Here is a 21338-nt window from a genome sequence, read left to right as displayed (position 1 = left end):
GGGCCCCCACTTAAAATTGGGCCCCGGGCCCCCACAATCGTAAATCCGGCTCTGGATATTAGCATTTTAATATGTGATGGAAAACAATGCATTTTAAATGTTAAATAACTGTTTTATTTTGGAAGATAAAAAATAACAATGTTCAGAAAACAAATGCATTTTCGGCTGTAAGATAACTTAGTGAAAGGTTCAAAAATTTGAAAAAAATCGCGAAAAAAGTTAGAACGAAAATTGTGATTTTTAGTGCCTTCTAATAGAAAACTTAATGTTGCTCGTAATATGTAAGAGATATAAAAATGATGTCTTCAGCAAAGTTTCTTATTTTAAGATAACCTATTTTTTTCTGTGTGGACTCATCACTGCGACCAGAAAGTAACTAACCTAAAACTTTGTCGAAGACACCTTGCGTCTATCTTATTCTGATTAAAAAGTAAATTTTTTATCTCACTAATAGGTGGATTGATCACCCATCTTTCTACATTAAAAGATGCATTTTTGAATACCCTAAAACTTCTCCGAACACACCTTATGGCTATAATCAACATTTGAATCACTATTCAATTAATCACACAAAAACGGCAAAATAAAACACTGCAATGGAGATATTGAGCTTTAGTGGCATTTTTGTGGATATGCATAGTTTTCCATCACATGTAAAAACGCCGATATCTCAGCCCCCCGATAACATATAAAGGATCTTTTTTCAAGTAAATTTTTGTCTTGAATCCCGCTTTGCAGGAAAAATTACAGTTCTTGATCAAAAAAATTTTTTATATGTGTTTTGAAGGGTTTTATCTGAAAATTATGAGAAAAATTCACTTTTTTGTGATGTTCAATGGGCTCTGTGAGCCAAACAATTGAATGTGTTGTTGAACTAAACCATGCAAAACATTCAAAAACAATCCCACAAAAATAAAAATAAAAGATGGAAAAATGTAGGAATCGAACAGATTTGAAAAAATTGAAAGAGTGGGTTTGTAGCTTTATTCATTTTTTCATAAATCACGTTTGGGCAACCTGAAAACATTTTTTTAGAAAGTCGAAATGTTTTACAAAAATGTTATAAATAACATTATCTTTCAATTAAGGGCTGAGCAAACTGACCTTTTCAACATCGATTTTTTTTTGGGACAGCCTATTGTTGAGGGCCTTATTACAGAATTTCAAATTTTCAAATGAGACGTCGAAACTTCTGTAATACGGTCCTAAAAGTCATCTTCCTTCGGATATGATAGCCACTGGCTAATAAATCATCACTTGCATGATAGAGCATTTGTAGTAACTTGACGATTCAGCTTTATTAATAATCCTTATTTTGATCTTGCGTTAGGACATTTCATAAATATATATTTCTTTTTTACCAATATGTATTACCCTTGTTTCAGCTGTCGAACGCCATTAGGCGTTTTAGAAGCTTCAAAGTTTAAAGTATTTTCCAACCGCCGGACAATTGAAACGTAAGGAAAAACAAAACTGCCTGTTGATTTTTTCCGCGAATCTAATTTATAAAGTTTTCGTTTCTGATAAGCAAAAGAAGGACACAAAAAATATAAGCAAAAGATAACTGCTACAGCTAGCTTGGAGTGGATTTTGCTCTCCTTCTGTACTGTACCGCAAGTACAAAAACCGACCCGATTTGTTCTGCTATCCAACGATTACCAATTAATCAAAGGCCGGCTGTCTACGTGTAGCTATTTATATTAATCAGACTGTGTTGTGGTTGTTTGTGTACTTGGTTAATGTTTGTGATGAACTAACTCACATCCCTTACAGAATCTCTGGTTTTCCGTTCCAGGCTTAGTACGGGGAGCTGCTGGTATGATTATTACATATGGGAAAATGGTGCTGCTCACTTTTCGGTTCGCTGATTGTTATCAATGGTGTCTCCACACCACATTGTTTTTTTTTCTGTTCTAGCTAGTGGATGTTTGGAAGTATTGGTTTTAATGTTTTTTTTTCTCTTTAAAAAAAATAAACTGGAATAATATCTTATATAGTTGAATTTGTTACCACTCTACACGCATGTTTGTTTGAAAATAATGTCATTATTATAGATGTGTGTACGTGTGTTACTGTTGTTGTTGGGCAGGGGATATATTCACGCTTGTTGGATGGCCACTGCCTAGCGGCCAAGACCAAATTCACCGGCCTGATCCTCGGTGCTGTCGCCGTACTGCCAGATGCCGTTGCGGTTCTTGCGGGCAGATTGCTCAGCTTCCTTGTAGTCGGATATCTACAATTTGAAAGAATTAGCTTTTTTGTAAACTTGGCAAGATATTTTTAAGCTGTATCTAGTCAGTGGTAAGAAATTCGCTGCTTTCTAAGACCCGAATTTCCTAGAGTCTCGACAGACTGCTTTAATCTTCCATCATGTAGTGAAATCAATCTGACGTCTAATACGCGAGATTAAAGTTTGCACTTTGATGGACTTAACAACCAGCGTTAAAAGTAACTTACCAACTTCTGCAGTCTGCGATCCTTCTTGCTCTTTTCGGCGATAAGGTAACCGTCAGCGATCAACTCTTTGCCGATATCGGACTTGGTGGCAGGGTCAACAAGGGTAACGTGTTCGGCACCGCTGACGCTGGGAAGCAGAGAAAGAAAAACGATTAGTTATGATATCGTAAGTTAGATCCATAACTAAATGTAGAACCTATTTAAGGCGATGATTGCAATATGCAACACAACCCCGCTTCAGAAGGTCGGTTCGGAAATGCCATAAAGGACATACCGGGATTTTCTCTCAGCAATAATCTAGAAGAGTATGGCTTGACGAGTGTCAACTCTTTGGCATTACTGCTGGTTAAGAATAACCTAAAGGAAATACTCACCGATACTCGACATTGAGTTGCAGGTTTTTGTTGAGTGCGTCCTGGGCGAAGGCCTTGAGAGCATCGGTTAGGTCATCCTCGTCGGTTGGCAGGACCACCAGTGCCAGCGAGTATTCGTGCGCGTAAGGTTTATCGGACAGGAATGCAGGCGGGAGCATTGCTAAGCGGGTGGTCGGAACCGTCTGCAAAAACAACATGGCGTGAGTTCAATGGAGTCTAAAAAGGTAGGCTAAAAACTGTGCGAAAATTGTCCTGGTAAACGACTAGGTTCAAAGTAGTACACCCACATCTTAAAATCACTCCCCTGGCTGATGGGACGCATTCCTAAGCATTGCCCCCACATGAAACATCGTGCGTTACACGCAAAACGCGGCAACTTGATGCTTTCGCAGTTGCAGTGCTTTCGGTTTGCGAACGCCACCTTTGAAAGGGAAGCGATGGCCTTAAGACTGTAGTTGAAATATGTGCTGGAACCAATTAGTCTGAAAATCGGACGTTGATCGGTTTATTCTGGCAAGTATATGACTCAAGCATTTCTTTTGGCAGTGCAGAAATGGATCTAAGGTACTTGCCTCGAACGAATATCAGAATGGCGTTTTTGCTCTTACCTCACGGTTGCCGTAGTCTATGTATAGAATGGACGCATTACCACCCTTTTCCAATTTTTCCACCTTTGCACGGTACCATTCGTTGTCTTCCGTAAACCTGTAACAATTTATTGTCATACATTAGTTCTCAGCCGTATTGAATACTACGCGATGTTACTCACTTTGCCGCACAAAGATCTCCCCTGCGGGGATTGTACGCTCCGGTTACCGGGGGCATTGCACGGAATTCCTGACGAAGTTTCCCCATCAGTTCTTCCAGTTTGGAACCCTGGTCGGCATGTTGCGCATAAAAGTGCATATCGGGGGTAATCTCGGTAATGACAACATTCTCATATTTGACCTTCCGGTCGGCAGGTGCAGTCGGGTCCTCTTTTTCATCCTCGTTCTCTTTATTCTCATCTTCGGTTTTCTCCACATAATCCTTCCAGATATTCTTTCGCTTAGATTTGGCGCGAGCTTCCGCGTCAGCTAGAGCTCGATAATGTTCCGTTTTCTCAGCGGTAAAATGAACCGAAGCGAGTCCTTCCTCTACGAGGGCTACCGAAAGATTGACGTTGCCTTCGGTCCACAGCCATCCGATTACGCTGGTTGCGGCCTTATCGGTTGTTTCAATTTTCACGCTCACATCCCGCTGCAGGATTCGTTCTCGACTGAACTGGAGGGCCTCATCGCCGAATGGTTCACCCTCTTGAGCGGGAACACCATTGATAGCAGGGCGTGACGAACGAGGACACGAAATGCCAGCCAGCAAGAATGTCACCAGACAACTATCCTTGGGACAGTAAATCCGGAAACGAGATCCGCTGGCTACAAACTCAACAACAGCTTCAGTACGCAGAGCTCGTTGCCACGATGGTAGATATTGGTGCTTGATGCGGGAGTGGTCCAACGTTAAATCGTTAATACGATGCGCCGGAATGTCATCCTTGGCGTGCACACCCTTTAGTCCCTTCATGGCTTGTGCCTCAGCCGCACGGAGCTCGTCATAGTGCGCAGATCGTTGATCTTCCTCCTGGCGATGCTTAATTACGGTGGCGAAACCCTTGGCTACCAAAGCTTCCGCTACATTGCTGTTGAAAAGGTAAAATATTAAAATATGTGTCTTTCAAGTATGTAAAATTTTGTATCGCATCATTGGTAAGAATGGGCCATTTAGTCGACTGGCTTCATTCTTAGAGTCTCGAGCGACTAGTTGGTTCACTCTACCATCACGTAATCGTAGGATCTGCCATAAAAAAACCGATCTACAACCTATGTGATGGCTAAAATACGCTAAAGTTAAAAAAAACTACTTACGCTCCAGCCAGCGTCACGGTGTAACAACACTTTTCAGGGAAATTGTCACGAGCCGGTGTGACATAATCCAACGAACAGTGCACCTTCTTGCCGATTAACTTTTTGCGCAGAAATTCGCGGGCCTCGAACATCCACGGTACGTCGTACAACGGACGAGATCCTCGGGCGCGTGGCGGAATGTTACCTTCCTCGTCCGGACCACGCGATGCTTCACGTGGGGGCTTGACACTGGAGAAGAACACCTTTTTCGTAACGGTGGCACTTATCTTGACATTGATGGCGTCACCGTTGAACACTTCCGTTACCGTTCCGGTAAAGTCCTTGTCCTTGGAATTATATGCAGCGGTTGGTGCTTGATAGTCTTTCCAGAGTCGCAATCGATTCGTTTTCGCATGCTTTTCAGCAGCTCGTAGCCGATCGACGCCTTCTTTCACGTAGGGCATACTCCATTCGACACACTTGGCAAAACCTTCGCGAAGCAGCGCTTCCGCAATGTTACCCTTAGGGAAAATGATCGTACCGACAAAGTTAGAGTTGTTAACGGATTCGAGTCGAATTTCGACATCGCGTTGTAGCAGACGAGACTCGACAAAGTATCGGGCTTCTTCGACATACGGAATCTCCGTCGTTGGATCGGGTTTTCCCACAGCATCGATCTTAAAACCGGGGCATCGAATTCCGGACATCATCAACGTGATATGCTGGAAACCAGGCAGCAGGAACGCACGTACCGTCGAACCATCGCGAACATGTTCAATGATGGCCTTGATCGGTTTACCGTCATGCTGATCAAAGAACGATTTCGGGTTGTCTATTGTCCAGACTATGTTACGCACGTGGTCCGATGGTGGCGAATCACTCCATTTGCCCTTGCGAGCAGCCTTCGCCGCATCTTCAAGCTCGATCAGGCGGGATAGCTCAGGTGTTTGTCGGACGCCTTCTCGACGGACACTCACGAGGCCTTCGGAGACGATCGACTCGACAATATTCTCCGAAGTAGTCGGATCCTTACCGAGACAGATAAAACCATAGTCGCGGGTAGCATTCGCAGGTTTCTCAGCGTGGAAGTAAACTTCCTGGCCGATCAGTCGCTGACGCAGGTATTCGCGAGCTTCCCAGGCGTACGGCTCATCCTTCGTTACTTCCCTGAAATCAGCCTAATATTAGCGCATTTTGCTACATAATGTGCATAGAGGTTAGATACTCACGTGGAAGAGCTGGTTGGACGACGGGCGAGCTTCGGTGCAATAACGCCAGCGAAATTGATCTGCTTCTCCGGTGGGGGTCCTCCCTTCGGTTGGCCACGAATAATGACCGAGTCACCCGATAAAACCTGATGAATTATAAAACAAGTAAAAGAGCTTTAATCAACCGTGCACGATGTTTCCATGTCGACAGCAAGATTCAAAATGACGGAGAGTAGCAATGGGCGATATTGTATCGGTATCGGAAATATCGATACTTTTGAGACGATAATTCAATTTTTTGGATCGATACACAAGCGTCCGATACTCGACCGTACCGATACTGAAACCGCGATATTTGTATCGATATTCTTTTATGCATACGGACCAGCTAGCTGACATCGCGCCATGTCTCAAGGGGTAACTAGAGACTGTGTTAGAGCAAGCGCACCGGTGAGTTGCCATTTGAGTTGCTACTTTCACAACGCTGGCCGTTGCTATTTTGGATAGCAACCGATTTTCGCACCGGTCGTTGCTAATGGGGATTACCAATTCCACTATTTCTTTTTCACACCGGCAGTTGCCAATTTCTGAAGACCGTCACTAGCCAGCGTTGGCAAAATGTTTGTTTGTGATGTATTTCGCATATTTTTTGTATATCTAGTAATAACCAACCTATCCGTCAGTCAATCTTTTCCGGAATGATCTACGTTCTTTTTGCTTCATAAAATGTTCCCTCCATTTCACGCAACTTTGTTTTAACTTTGTTTCCGTTTTCCCAAGTTATCGATACTATAATTCTTTTGCAGGTTTTTTTTAATTGTGCGTACATGGATTTTTTCATCCTTACATGTTTATTTAAAGTAATTTCGTGAAAGTGGGCACGTCCCGCAACGTTGGCTTAAACGACTATTCTACTGAAAGCTGGCGAACTTTCATTAGTTGTATTCTGTTTTCTATGATGTCTTGGTTCCCACAGTTTGCTATTAATATTTGAAAATTTGCCACCAAAAAAAGAAACTTGAATATAGAACGCGGAAATTGTTTTCGAGTATTTGGTTGATTCTAGTGATGAAGAAAGTAATTTCGCCAAACAAATTTCCTTATACGCGATTAAGAAAAGGGTTTTTGGAAAGATTCAGGGCGGCTCTCAGCCTAGTAAATAGCCAAACATTGACCGCCATACGGAGGAAGGTGCCATCCAGCGTTTTAACAATATTTTCATGGGAAACACCGGTCAATACAGATGACCATTTCCAACGCCGCTTTCGAACGCATCTCAGGTTGTTTTTGAAGATTGAAACAGCGGTAAAGGAGAAATATGGTTTTTTATACAACGACCGAACTAAACGGGAAAATAGTTGGTAATACTCCCGAGCAGATTTGCTTAAACCTTCCAGGTATATTGAATAATATTGGTCAATATTGTAAGGATTTGCGCTTTCCGCATCGTGTAGGTTGCACACCAAAATGCCAACCAAAATGGTCATTTCAATAAAAAAAACCTATACAAAATGTTTACCTGCCCGAAAAAACACCCTGTGCAAAAATTCAGCTCAATCGGAAACAAAATTGAGTAGTAGTTCACGCCGACACTTGCGTTCTACGACGTGTTTAACAAGCGAGGCAAACATCTCGTCTTCCGTGGCCGACCAATTGAGTCCGCATTCGAAACACTCATCATCTTCGTAATATTATTACGAACATTCACTATCGAGCACAAAAAAACAACAGTTCGACATTTCATCAAATAGCAACGATTCGGCTCTGGCATCACTGATTTGCCGGCAACGATTCGGCTCGTTGCTATCGCGTTGCCAAATTTTATAACTCGCTATTACCCGAGGTGGGGATTGCTATTTCCTAAACCAACATAGCAACGCCCGGTGCGGTTGCCGCGTTATGGTGGGAGTTGCCAAACTAGCTTTAGAAACTTCAATTTAGCCACTGGTGGGCTTGCTCTTATAAAGAGATACGCAAAGAGAAAAGCAGTAAATATGGCAACCATTTGCTAATATTCTATTCCAAACAATTCTGGCAACTACATTTAATTTCGCATGACTTTTCATACGCACTAGAAAGTGTAATGAAATTCCGAAACTTTGTAAGGATATATAACTGAGTTTCAAAGCTTGTTTATACATTTTTTTAATTTTCAATGCATCACTCATAATACAAGCATAACAAACACATTTTCCGTTCAAACCATAATTGCACGTGGTTCACAATTATACTGATTACAACAATTTCTGTACGAAAAGTAACACTCCTGAGTTTGTTTACTTTGCACACTTGGAGCCTCGATTTGACGGTTCACTTGGAGTTTTCGACCTCACTCTTTGCGTATCTGTTCATAACACCGTCTGTAGGGCTAACATCTCAATGTGTACACGAGATCACCGCCACTTTTCATACGCTATGTTATACTGTCTGTCAGTGTCAGTGGAGCCCACACATCGTAGAACCGCTGCGATGTTAGCTGCGATAAAGCAAAGCAAATCGGATAGAGATGCCAGCCAGCTAGTTGATACGAGCTGGAACCACTGAAAAGCTACCACTGTCAGTATAAATATCGCACAAGTCTATTTGCACTAGCAAAACTTAGATGGAGAAATAGATAGAGAGAATGTTGTGAGTTAAACGAACTGTCAAAATCTGAGCCAAACGCAGCATAGGGCCAAATTCGAAATTTGTTTTACTTAAGCCACACATATAAAGCCAAAAAGGAGTGCCCAATAATAACGTGTTCTCAAATACTTTCAAAAATAGGCATAGCTCTACGTTGCATTATTAAGCCACAAAACTTATATTGTTTCTCTGACAATTGATTAAAATATTGTTTGTTTACATTTATACTCAGCTTCATTCGTTTTTATCTGAATTAATTCTACTTTCTGCGTTAAAATGCATCCACAAACCCCTCAAACGAAATTCAACGTTATCAGAAATGATGTTTGGCTTCGATTTAGTTGGGCTATAACCCAACGAGCGGGAGCCCAACTAAAACGTAGCCAAACTAAACATAGCCCAACAAGCGAAATTTGACTGTATTTTAAAAACAAATATAAGTTTTCTGGTTACACTGTTCAGATCAAATATTGGCAAGCGGAAATTAACTCATGCTTTCCGTCGACACAAGTTAGAGTACTAGTGAAAAATAAAATTGCAATATTTATTAGTTAGAAAAATTCAGCGGTAGACTTCACTAACATATCTAACCTTTTTATGTCATCAACTTTCTCATCAATTAATATAGAAGTGTGTCAATAATTTATACAAATAAGACGGGAGCTTCACAGCCCATTCGGCCAGTGAATACAAATCTTGAAGATATATAAGTTATTTAATTCATTTGTTTGCCAAAGCTCAGAATTTCTGCAATATCTGTATGTATTTGTTTGAGAAGTCATTTGATTCATGCTACTCTAGAGAATGCGGATAGATACCAGAAAAACAACAAAAAGTCGGCACATCAAATTTTCATTGCTGGAAACCACCAAAATTTTACTGATTTTTGGTGTGCTGTGCTTCCAGCAATCTGTTCAGCAAAATGAAATTTGCTAATTATTCAGTAATGGTCAATGGCATAAAAGTGACAGGTCGTTTGCTGCATGTTCAGTAAAACAAAATACAACTTGCTGGTTGTCAGCTATGACAATTTGCTGTTCATTCAGCAAAGCATAAATCAATTTGCTGGTTAACCAGTTAGTTCAAGGGAACCATGTTTCCGTCAGGCACCAGATTCCATCCGCCCATCGGATCATAGGCAAGTACACTATTCGTTGTTCAGCTGCACTCAAAATAATTTCCACGTTGATCGTACGTGAAAAATCACGTAGACTCATAAACACACTCTTTTATGAGAGTTTACTTGACGCAATTGAAATTGATTACCCACCCCTTAACATCTTTGTGGAGCTCATTTCACGCTCACCTTAAGAATCAATCAATCCTACGTGAAAATCACGTTATCTAGAACCCACAGAACTCATATTTCGACAGCTCGACTTTCACTTACTTGCTACGTGTTTCACACGTATGAAAAAAAGCAACATGGCTACAGCACAGTATATTAGAAGAGCTCCTGACGGATTTACAAATTCCCGCAAATCTATTGGAGATATTGGAAGGTAAAAAGTGATTTCATCGCATAAATGTTGTACTAAATCTCTTTTTTTTTTTTTCATTTATGCAGAGTGTGCAATTCAGTTCCTAGATTTGTTGACAATATCTACCGACCAGCTTGAGGAGTTTTTGGCACCAACCAATATTAGTTGGAAGTACTCGGTGTTGTTTGAGTTGATGGTCAATTGGCGAACAAAAAACGTAAGTACATACAAAAAAATAGTGAGGAAAAATGCAAACTTGATTTTAAATAGGAATCTAAAATCGCCGATTTATTGACGTTGCTTCTTCCCGGACAACGTATGCGACTTACTGGCCAAATTTATCGTGTCGAGGAACACAAACTAAGCCAGCCCTGCGACCAAGAAAATTTAGAAGGTGATAGTGCCTCAGAAAATGAAAATCATGGAGAAACGCCAGGAATTTGTTAATTGATAACAACATTAACACCATTGCCCAGAGCGGTGCCGCTGCTGCAACAAGCTTTGCGACTCAAGTCAAAGGACGGGATATCGGACAACCAGATATACGAACCAGCCGCCAATTTCGATAAAAAGGTGAATCAGGACGACGAGGACCTCTCGAATGACATTTTTCTGGAAACCAAAGCTACCACTGTCGGTGATGCAACTGCTCAATACATTGCACCAGAAACAATCGGAGAACTGCCGCTGCAAGCAACATGCTGATCTCATGTAGTCTAGAATATAAAGGCAATCATTACAGAGCTTGATACTTCTTGATAATATTTGAAAATTACAACATGAACCTATACGAAGTTATAGAGTTTATAATGCATAACAACGATATGCATGTAGTAGGTTAATACTGGCAGTTAGATAACTATTGTGACCACTATCTAGCATATTAGGTAAAAAAGTGCTTACCCATTGTAACCATTCTGAAAATGAAATCATTCAATAGTTCTCCTATAATAGTTCATAGAATAGCTAATAGATTCTTTTTCCGAGTCAAAAATGATCTAAATGTAGATTAAAGTAGAAAACCAAATATTGTTATCCCAATGAAAATATAAAATGGTTCAGAATATCAACTTCGTAATGTAATCAATTTTATCCTACAACGGTGGCACAATAGTGAAACATTTGAACTTTTATGTTCGTTTAGTTGTATATGAAGTGTACAAACAACTAAATGAATATAAAGATTCAATTGTGCCATTATTACTGTAATATCTGCCGCAGATTCGTTAAACCGAATGAGAATCATGTTAAATGCATAGAAAAACAAACGATTTTTATTTTTCTTCAATTTGAAATTTACTGAAAAAAAATGTGCATCACATTAAAAAACAACGTAATTTTTACGTGTTCATTTAGTGGCGAATCCACGGAATGAAATGAGTTCCTTCGCTTGTGAATCACGTAGAAGCAATGTGAAAAGTACGATGGATAAAATTCACATATGTTTTCACGTAGCATCAACGTGAACGTTATTTTGAGTGTGCACAAGCGGTGTGGGTGAGGGATTGACAACAGGTAGTGTCTAAAGGCCTAGAGTTAAAGTTTGGCCGACTGAATTTCCGTCGATCTGGCAGCCATTCTAAAATTTCAAGAAACTAGTAACATTGCAAAAAATAAAAGTCATTACATGACTACTCGTATTTTCAGTTTCATAGTTTTTTGTTTTAGTTTGTTTTGCTACATATAGTAGTGAAAAAATAAAGTGCTGTTATCTTTTTTGTTCAAATCGAACATCACGAAATTTTGAAAACATGAGCTGTTTTCGATTCCTCACCAATAAAAATCATCCTCGAAAATAGCTTGGAGTTTTGTGAAATACCGGAGGATATTTTAATAACAGAAACGACACGTCTTTGTAGCGTAAGTTTGGCGTTTTGAAAATATCAATCCGAATAAAAAAATGTTTTGCAGTTCCACTTCAATCACGATGATTTATGCTTCGTGTCGGAGAATGGAAAAGTTAGTAAGTAAGTTAGTTAGTAAGTTTATGGCTCAGTGAGACACCGGATAATATTTCGTTTGATTACGCTCACTCTAAACATGCTACCCAATGTCCGTTCAAAATTCCATGTATCACCAACAGCCGTAGTAACTCAGAATCTCATCCAGTTGCCAACAGTGGGGAAAAACAAAATTAAAAATTAATCAGAAGCAAAAGATCAGAGACAATAGAAAGGATGTCTATGGCGTTAGGATTTTTGTAACTATTTAAAAAATAAAATATCGTAAACATTTTTGGAATTCAATGTTTTGTTTTTTGTTATATTCGAGTTTCATCTCTTTTTTCGCATTTTGCTATTGCTAAATCGCAATACTTCCCATCTACTAAGACAAACTTGACATGTCAAACATTCTTATGCTCGATTGGAACGAGTTTTGACAGTTCGATTGGAACTTTTCAGTGACAGTCGTCCAAACTTTAACTCTAGGGCTTTAGTAGTGTCCGGCGCATGTGCACTCTAAAAAAAATGCACGTAAAATTTACCGGGAAAAGTGACTGATTTTCATCCACCTTCTTTTCACATAGCTTTTGCCGATTTCTCGAAAGCCGACTATGTGTCAGTGTGTTAGTGTCAACTTCGGTGTCAAAGGTCTACGTGTTGATTTTCACGTACCTTTTTACGTGATATATAGGTGAAACCATAAATAGAACGCATAAACCGCACATAACTTTCACGTACTTTTTACGTGTTATTCAGATGGAAGCTACGTGAATTTCAAGTAAATAAAATACACAGCGGGTATAAAAAATAAAATTTATTTCCAAATTTCAACAAAAAAAAACTTGCTTAGAATCGACATTTCCGCCAGGAGAGAACCAGGAATGGCCGGAATGATTGTCAATTATAATTGTTCCAATATTCCAACATAGTAATATATTCCACTGTTATAACTTTAAAAATGCATTGATTAATCGTTTTTTACTATTTCGGTTAAAGGAAGAAAAAATCTGATAGTAGAAGTATGCTTAATTGAACATAAAATAAAAAATAAAAATTGAGTATTATTCGCCTATATATATTACATTTTAAATTTGTTTTATTTTCATTGACCTGCAAAAGTTGTTAAACATAATCATTCTGGCATCAACTGTGTGGAATGTTAAAAAAAAACTCAACGGGGATGACGGCCGTTACGAAAAGAAAAATAAGAAGCCAGCTGTCGCGTCTTTTTTTAGCGAAAAATAACAAGCAAAATATTGGAACCACAAAAAAGTCACATACAACCCAGTGCAAAAGCATAGGCGCGTCTAAGGCCTTGAAAATCACGTTTCGCTCAGAAAATTACACGCTTTTAGCTGATATATAAAAATCCGAAATCATGTACCTCCGTCGTATGATTATTTACCCACAATTTCATTTTTTATTCGAAAATTTACCAAAAAGAAAAAATCCGTAGAATCTGCGTATTTACACGAAATAGCTCTGGCCCTATCATAGAGGCTCTGGCAGCACGACTAAAGCTGTGTGCCTGTGAATAGACCAGCTAGCTGACATCTCTGTCTTACTTGCATTGCTGAGGGCTAACATCATTGCGGATTCGCAATTCGTTGATCCCACTGCGGATCTTAAACTCAATTTTGACACGCGTATGGAAACAGGAGTCACGGAACCTGCTGATAGGCTTGCCCGATCTACGAATTTCTCCGTAGATCTACAGGTTTGATTTACTTCTACGGGTATACGGATCCGTAGACAAAATTTACGGATTTTTGAAAATATCTACGAAGATCTACGAATTTTTAAGTTTGCTATCCCGGGGTAAATATATTTGATCAATTTTAAGGAAATCCACTAGCGAGTTGATCCCATTTTAAAACTGAAACTGTTAGTGATGATAAAATTATGTACCTTCTTCGTTTGATTATTTAAAAAAAATTTCACTTTAAATTTTACCAAAGAGAAAAAAAACCGTAGAATCTACGGATCTACACTAAATAGTTCTGGCCTCTCTGCCTGCTGATGTTGATGTTGCTCTTCGTGCGAAGTCTATAATCTATAAATTTGAAATTGATTTTTCTGCACTAAAAATACCATTGAAAAAATCTGTTATTTAAAAAAAACTATTTCTTTATTGGCGACAATCGTGATTTGACACATTTGACATTTTGTGGTTTCCCGTGGGTCTCGACGTATAAAATTGTTTCATTGTAAGTTCGAGTTTAGAGTGAAAAAGTAATTGGAATGGTAAATCAATCCTAACCTGGCCTTTGCCCTATTTTTCGTTGCAAAAACTTTTTTCATTATCACACCGTTCCCTTTCTTTAAATAGCATCAAAGATAGAGTTCATAACTTTCTGTTAACATCTAGAAAGGAGTTTTATCACTCTTCTTGGATAGATTTCAGTAGTATTTAAAAAAACTTTTTTTTACTATTTCAATTTAGTTTCAAATCTCTACGCTATACGCAATCACTTTATTTATTTTTTTCGATATTTATCTCTGATGTTGATTAATGCTTTTTTCCTATTTGGTCAAACTGTCTTGATTTTTAGAGTTCATTTAGTTTCTCTTTGAGAAAGTTTTTTCTATCCCCATGGAATCAATTTGCAGCTTCTAACAGGGTGGCGAAAACGTTTCAAAATTGAATTCCCTGATTTTCCCCAAAATGTATCCTTAATTTCCCTGATTTTTTCCAGCATTTGGAAAAAAATGAAACGTAGATAAATGCAACTCTGGTATCCTGATGAAAAAAAAGTATTCGATCGGATACGAAATCAAACAGTAGAGGTTCCGTATTGGACTTTTATGCTGGGAAAATCCGATTGAGCGCTAAAAAGCCGGTTAAAAAAAGAATCGCTTCTCGGAGAAAAGTTTTTCCCTGATTGTTTCTTAGTTTTCTCTGATATGCCCTGATTTTCCTTATCGAAAATTAAATTCCCTGACATTCCCTGATTTTCCAGGTTTACCAGGATTTCGCCACTCTGTTCTAAATTCTTGTTTTATTATTTATGGCCTAAATGAGTCACATTGAAATATTGTGAATATAACTTTTTCAGACTTAAATGAGTTTTTCCATAAGCAAACGTAGAAGCGAAGAACCTGACCAGCAATTAATTAGCAATTACAATCCAAAAAAATTGTTAAGCAATATTTGAATGGTTGAAAGGTGTTAAGTTTAATTTTTACTAGCAATGTTGATTATGAATTGTTACTGAATTTCTGATTAGAAAATCTCTCCTGTCCTGTCTTAACTTGATTTGGATAGATTTAAGATCGCCTTTTCGTCCGGTCATTGAAGCAAAAAAAGAATAGATTTTTATACATGCTCAAACTATTGGGGCGAATTATTTGAACGATGCACTGTAAAATCAGTGTAGGATAGAACAGTAAGAAATGAATGCGAAAGCGTGGGCTAGGATTTGCAGCAGAGTTTTGTTCGAAGTTGCATATCTGTTCTGTGCTTTCGTCGTCTATTGATTGTACTCGCGCGTATTGTTATATTCTGATGAGGTTCTGAAAATGTTACCGAGGTAGAACCTCAGGTAGAAAATGTTAACGAGATTCCTCCCACACGTCATGGAAATGGCTATCTGCAATGAAGAGAAATTAGTTTCCTAGGTTTCAGTAGGTAATATTTCTCTCAGTTTTATCCAGAGTACCTACAAAAAAGGATATTATTTCTACGCAAGTATTAAAATTTAATTTTATTCTACTTATTACATGATTCATGGTTACCAGGTTACCTTGCGAGTCTTAATATTGATAGACCCCAATTGGTTCAATAAGAATGGTTAAAATTTTCAAACCCGTTTTTCTCGAAACTAAAATTATAAGTTGTGCAAGTTTTTTACGAAAACGACGATATGTAAATTTTATGGCAGTTTGTTCGTTATTCATTTTGTATTAAAAATGTGTGGTCGTGCTTAAAAGAATGGTTAGTTTTAGTTTTCATAAAACTGGGGGTATGCCTATATGTCGACGGTGCTTCCCACACAGAAGGGAGATCCAAAATCTAGCGCTATGGAAGGTGCTGTTTACTCTATTGGACTGTGCGCTATGGAAGGTAGCGAGATATTCGAAATCGCTGCTAATCACAGGCTTGCTTGCTGCTTGTCTATCCAGTTTTTCGATTTGTTTTCAATTTTTTAATTTTTAATTTGTACCCCTATAATGTTGCCGTAGGCTGTAATTGTACGTAAAAAATCGATGCCCTATCTTACGCCGACAGTGTAAGAGTAAATGTCGCATGTGTAGATAATATCAATTTCTATTTTTTTCAATGATTCTCTTATTTCATAGAGTTTGTGGTTTTTTGCTTATAGCATTAAAGATTTCTCTTTATTCTAGTATTTTATTTATTGTCTTCTAAGGATAGGAAACCTATTTTAAGCAGTCTATGCAGTCTTCTTTTGTACTGAGACAAAATACTAGAATTGAGTAGGGAAAATGCAAACATTAGTACATCAATTTGTTTAATATCTTTCTCTTTGTCAGCACTTGTTTTCAGATATTAAAACTGATTTGGCAATCTTTACCAATAGTCAATTGAAGTTCCCAATCGAGAGACACTATTTCAGTTTCCCCGAATAACCCGAACCAGTTGTTTGCAACTATTTTGCAAAGATTTTTATTTAACAGCCGAATGGCTGCATTTTTTCTTTGTTTTTTTAGATTGATTTTTATTCAAAGATTCTTCTGTGTTGAACAGCATTTTATATATGCATAAGACAGCTAGTTGATCAGAGTTTTCGATCTCGTCATTGAATTGTAGATATTGATTTAAAATTCAGGAGGTCCGTTTTCTTCGACTGAATGAAATAGGCGCCACTGCTTAAGCCGTTCCTTACCCTACCTTTCGGGCTTAAAACAACAGAGAAATTGGCCAGAGCGTGTCGATTGCGCGTTCCGCCAAGTTCTTATATCGGTAATTTTACTATAAAGATCAAATTTTATTATTCATGCGCGAGATTAGAAAATAATCGATCGCATTGCTAACCACGGTTACGCGGTTTTTCCTGAAAAGTCGTGTTTACGCGGTTTCTCATTTCCAAATTGTTTATTTAGAGTGTCAGATGAATTTACTTAATTCAATTCAGGGGCGACTCGTCCTCAGGTGCAACCTGTGCATTGCACACGATGTCGCCGGACAAAAAATATATTTCAAACGCAAATTTATATTTATATTGTATTGATTTTTAGTTTCACTTTCAAACAGTAACAAATAAAGTGACTTGCGTGAAATGCGTGACATGATTGTGATTACTTCCCCAAACTGCGATTTTCAGAATTTGTAGTTGAACAGGTAGGTTCCAAAGCCACGAGTCGCCCCTGATTCAATTACTGAATATTTACTGATTTGGCCTTTTTTTATATTTTTTTCTGGATTTTCAGCTTGATTCGCATGCGAAAATAACACTGCTATTGATTCTTTTTCAGAGGAATTCAGCAGAAATAATTAAAAACGTTTAGCAAATGATGTTTTTCGTACAAGGATTCCCGCGTATAAAAGACTATAGTGTATACTGCTGCTCTCCCAGATGGTCTCGAGGTACAATGCTGGCTCAACAAGCCAGTCGTCGTAGGTTCGAGTCTCGGCTCGGGAGAGACCCGCAATTGTCCTGTACACTAAATAGTTGGCTGCGAAATCTGTGTATAAATATACAGAAGGTCGAGTTCTGACTCGGAATGTAGCACCAAGGCTTTTGGCTTTGTATGCTGCAAAAAAAACTGTCCTAGCGCTAGAGTGCCGTCTAAAAAAAACAATAATTTTTTTCTTTGATTGTTTTCAGTTTTTCTGAAGAGAATCATCCTGTTCGGATCAAGTTAGGGGTTTCATCTCTGATAAACTTGAGCAATTGCGTAGCTCTGGGGCATTTGTATTTTTTTCCATTGCACTGTCGTATAGGAAACTATAGTGAATCATGAGAAATTTTTCAAGGAATTCGGGAATTCTGAGAAAAGGTATTTTCCAGAATTGCAAATCGTAATTCAAGTATGTGATAGTAACACATATGATCTCTAAAATTACTATGTGGCCTAAGAACACTCTACTAAAAGTCAACAAAAATACCGCGTGCTGAGCTAAACTAACCTTGCCTGGTTCTTTTTGGTAATTCTGTTCATCTAAAAAACAAACATTTGTTCAGTAAAGTAGGAAAAACTACGTGTAAATAATTTTCTGATTGCGTAGCTGGTAAGCCTATTTGAATGAATTGCATTTATAAACTCATCCATTTTAGACACAGCAAGACGAAAATAAAATGGAATGTTGGAAACCGAAAAGGTGAAACTTGGCATTAAAACTAGACAATTAAAATGATAGATTTATTGAGGGTTCTCCGTAGAGCAAGACAGTCCTGGCAGCTTCAATAAAACATAATCCGTATTTAATACGTGGTACGAAACATGTTGAATGTAATTGAATGGGTCGAGTAGTCATCTAAATTAGTGCGATATTTTGCATCACCCATAAAATACGCACAAATGTATCTTTATATAGACATAATCACATATTGAATAATACATGTTTACACATGATGAAATTGGATTTATAATAGAAGAGAACTTATGTTCTATATATGAATCAAACCGAATCCAAATTAATGCGCAAGTGGTTCTGGACTAAAATAGCTCCCAAATAAAGAACACCCAACAAAAATGTATGAAAAGGTAGACTATCTAGGGTACTGCTTGTACACAGCACAAATTCTGAGTGCAGTGCAACTTTTGTACACATAGTGGATTATAACGGAATTTAAATGTGATTTACTAAAAAATAACAAAAAAAATGTAACCCAATATATACTTTATACTGGATTAATAATAATAATTTCAAAACTGTAAATTTCATTCACTTTACTACACTGCCGCGCATAGCATGTCAGTCCCATTCGCATTTTCAGCAAGCCGTGAAAAACGTGTTTTGATAAAATTTAATACCATTGCTTCTTATGAGATGGGACAACATGTTTGGATGTTTTTCCGAAGTTTTTCAGAACAAAGATGTAGGGTTCATCTATTGGTAAGAAACTATGCATAGTTAGCTACCATTTTCGCTTTTTAACTCCATATTTTATGAAAATGCAAATAGGACGGACTTGTTATTCACGGCAGTACAGTTAATAGTAAAGGAAAAACAATAATGCAAAATTTTTGTTCATAGTTATTTTGTGAAGTAGGTATCAAAAACAGCAAATAACTATATAATAATAATATTACAATAATGAGCAGCAAATTTTCGATTCCATGACGATGCATTTTAACCTCAACGTGTTCAAATGTCCACATATGTAACATCCCACAGATAAGCAATAATGTTTCTTGGAGATTAAGTGAAACTATGTTACAACTATGTTGCCGCAGAAGGGTAAGTCCCATTCTCCATCTGCCCGGCCATCTTCTAACATCAAATCCGACCAATTAAGTTCTGCGTTGGAGCTAGAGGGGACAATCGACATTCGGGTTGCTGTCCACCTGGCAGAGGAGGTCTTTATGCAACAGTGTTTTACGAAAAAGAAGAGAAGAAAAAAAACGTTCACGTAAAGCGCGATTGATAGCTCTCCCATAGACACATAATGCCAGGTTGGCACCAACACCGCAGCAGCGAAAAAGTAAGCCGACAGAAGAGAAGAGGAAAATGAATAAAACGAATCTGGGCGAAAAATTCCCTCATCGATTTCGGACTTTCGAGAGGCTCTTTTTTCTGTTCCTAGAGTTAAATCCGACCTGTACTAACCTGCTTGACGATCCCTTTCTTAAGAACTGGCGCCGGGGCGGCGGCGGCTGTAGCTTGAGTACCACTCATATTGCTGGTTTCCTTCTGGCGACGGCCTGAGGGATAAAAATCACACACGCACTCAACAAAGGAAAACTGGTGCACTTATTCCACACGGGACAGTCTCGATCTTTTCGCACACGACACGGTGATCGCCCTTTTCTCTTCGGTAACGGATTTCCTGCCACCTTTCAACAAGTACACGATTTTCAGCGGATCCGGTTGAGGAAACGCAGCGAAGACACGCAGTTAAAATTATACGCAGTCACTTCTCACCACACTGATAAGTTGTAGCATTTGCACGACACGAGATGACGGTAAAAAGTGGACCTTACTGAAAAGCCACAGCACTGACTGGAGACGGTGTAAAATGTGATGGAGAGAAGCTCCGCTCCAATGGCCAACTCGAAACCTGATGGACGTCGAGTGAAAGGGAAAAGAGCCAGCAAGTAAAGTTGGCAGTTGGATGACAGTTTGTTGACGCAAGAACTGTCATATTGCTGTCAAAAACGGGTGACTTGAAAGAAGTGATATACTGTGTTATTTCCGGAAAAATGGCACCCGAGGGGTTCCAAGCCAGCGTGAAAGTAATCGACGATTACTTATTCATACGGACAGAGGGGGGCGCCATTAAACTTATCCTAAATTGGCTAATAGACAATTTCACGCATCTCAGTTTTCTTTGATTTTTAAATTGTAAAATTTTATATTTTGAATTTTCTTTATCTGGCAAGTAGTGCACAAAGTGACATTGCTGTTGCTAGTTTCCAGGGAATATAACTCTGGTAGCGCACAAAGTGATATTTCTGCTGCTGGCTTTGTGAAATATAACTCTAGTTTACATGTCATGACAGAGATGCCAGATGTGAAGGCATGTCTTAACTTTGATTACATTGAAGTGTGTGTGAAGAAGTGGAAGCCTAATAGTCGGTTGATCAACCGCACCCGATTTAATGTTAACATTCAATAGATTTTTGTTAACTTTCAATGGAAATTTCCTATGTATGAAAACATTTTACCGTGGAGTGTGAATACGTTTTGAAAAATGACCTGGCCTTCCTGTATCATGATTAGGTAGGTTTTGTCTTGAAATCACACAGTTGTTAAAATTCGAAATCGATTTTTTCAATAGTTCTGCTTGTCAACCATCTCGGCTGCATCTATTTTGCCGAGAATGGGTTTTTTAGCTATTCACGGATTTCTGATTTTTATATATCGGCTAAAAGAGTTTAATTTTCTGAGTAAAATGCGATTTTTTAAAATTTTATAACATTGTCCTTCGATTCTCAAATGAAGAATAAAAATTGCTCTAAATCGCTTTTTTTTCGTCGAATCTTTTTTAAATGGTTTCGAACTTTGGTTAAGTTGAAAACTTGTTGTCCGGTTTATTTCATGGACACTTATTACTAGTAACTCAACCAGAGTGATCGGAACGTTCGGATTAGATTCGACGCGCGAGTTCGATGTTCAATCTAAGACTGATTTATTGAAATTTGACAAACTATTTACAAGATTTTACTTACGGACTATGTCTATCTACAACTAAGAGTAAGCAGGGTAGAAGATTATGCTGAAGAGAAAAGGAACGCATAA

At 38.4% G+C, this 21338-nt stretch overlaps 1 protein-coding gene across 1 annotated transcript; it reads right to left on the bottom strand.

Annotated features, from left to right (window-relative positions):
* Window positions 1–1272: 1272 nt before the first annotated feature.
* On the bottom strand, window positions 1273–20182 carry LOC129722879 (staphylococcal nuclease domain-containing protein 1). Its single transcript, XM_055676689.1, has 8 exons — window positions 19707–20182; window positions 5944–6068; window positions 4736–5881; window positions 3601–4509; window positions 3440–3536; window positions 2832–3013; window positions 2458–2584; window positions 1273–2233 (listed from the first exon to the last, which is right to left on the bottom strand). The coding sequence occupies exons 1-8, from the start codon at window positions 19773–19775 to the stop codon at window positions 2123–2125; spliced, it is 2766 nt and encodes a 921-aa protein (XP_055532664.1). The 5' UTR covers window positions 19776–20182; the 3' UTR covers window positions 1273–2122.
* Window positions 20183–21338: the final 1156 nt, after the last annotated feature.

The sequence above is a fragment of the Wyeomyia smithii genome, chromosome 2, assembly GCF_029784165.1.
Source record: "Wyeomyia smithii strain HCP4-BCI-WySm-NY-G18 chromosome 2, ASM2978416v1, whole genome shotgun sequence".
In the NCBI taxonomy this organism is placed as follows: domain Eukaryota; kingdom Metazoa; phylum Arthropoda; class Insecta; order Diptera; family Culicidae; genus Wyeomyia; species Wyeomyia smithii.
This window is presented reverse-complemented; position numbering and strand designations above follow the sequence as displayed.

What these genes read in the sequence shown, in the direction of transcription:
- LOC129722879 (XM_055676689.1), bottom strand. Translation starts at nt 19,775, where the DNA reads ATGAGTGGTACTCAAGCTACAGCCGCCGCCGCCCCGGCGCCAGTTCTT. An exon ending in CGTCCAACCAGCTCTTCCAC is followed by an intron (nt 5,882 to 5,943) that starts GTGAGTATCTAA and finishes GGCTGATTTCAG; the next exon opens with GGAAGTAACGAAGGATGAGC. An exon ending in ATCGCAGACTGCAGAAGTTG is followed by an intron (nt 2,234 to 2,457) that starts GTAAGTTACTTT and finishes TTCAAATTGTAG; the next exon opens with ATATCCGACTACAAGGAAGC.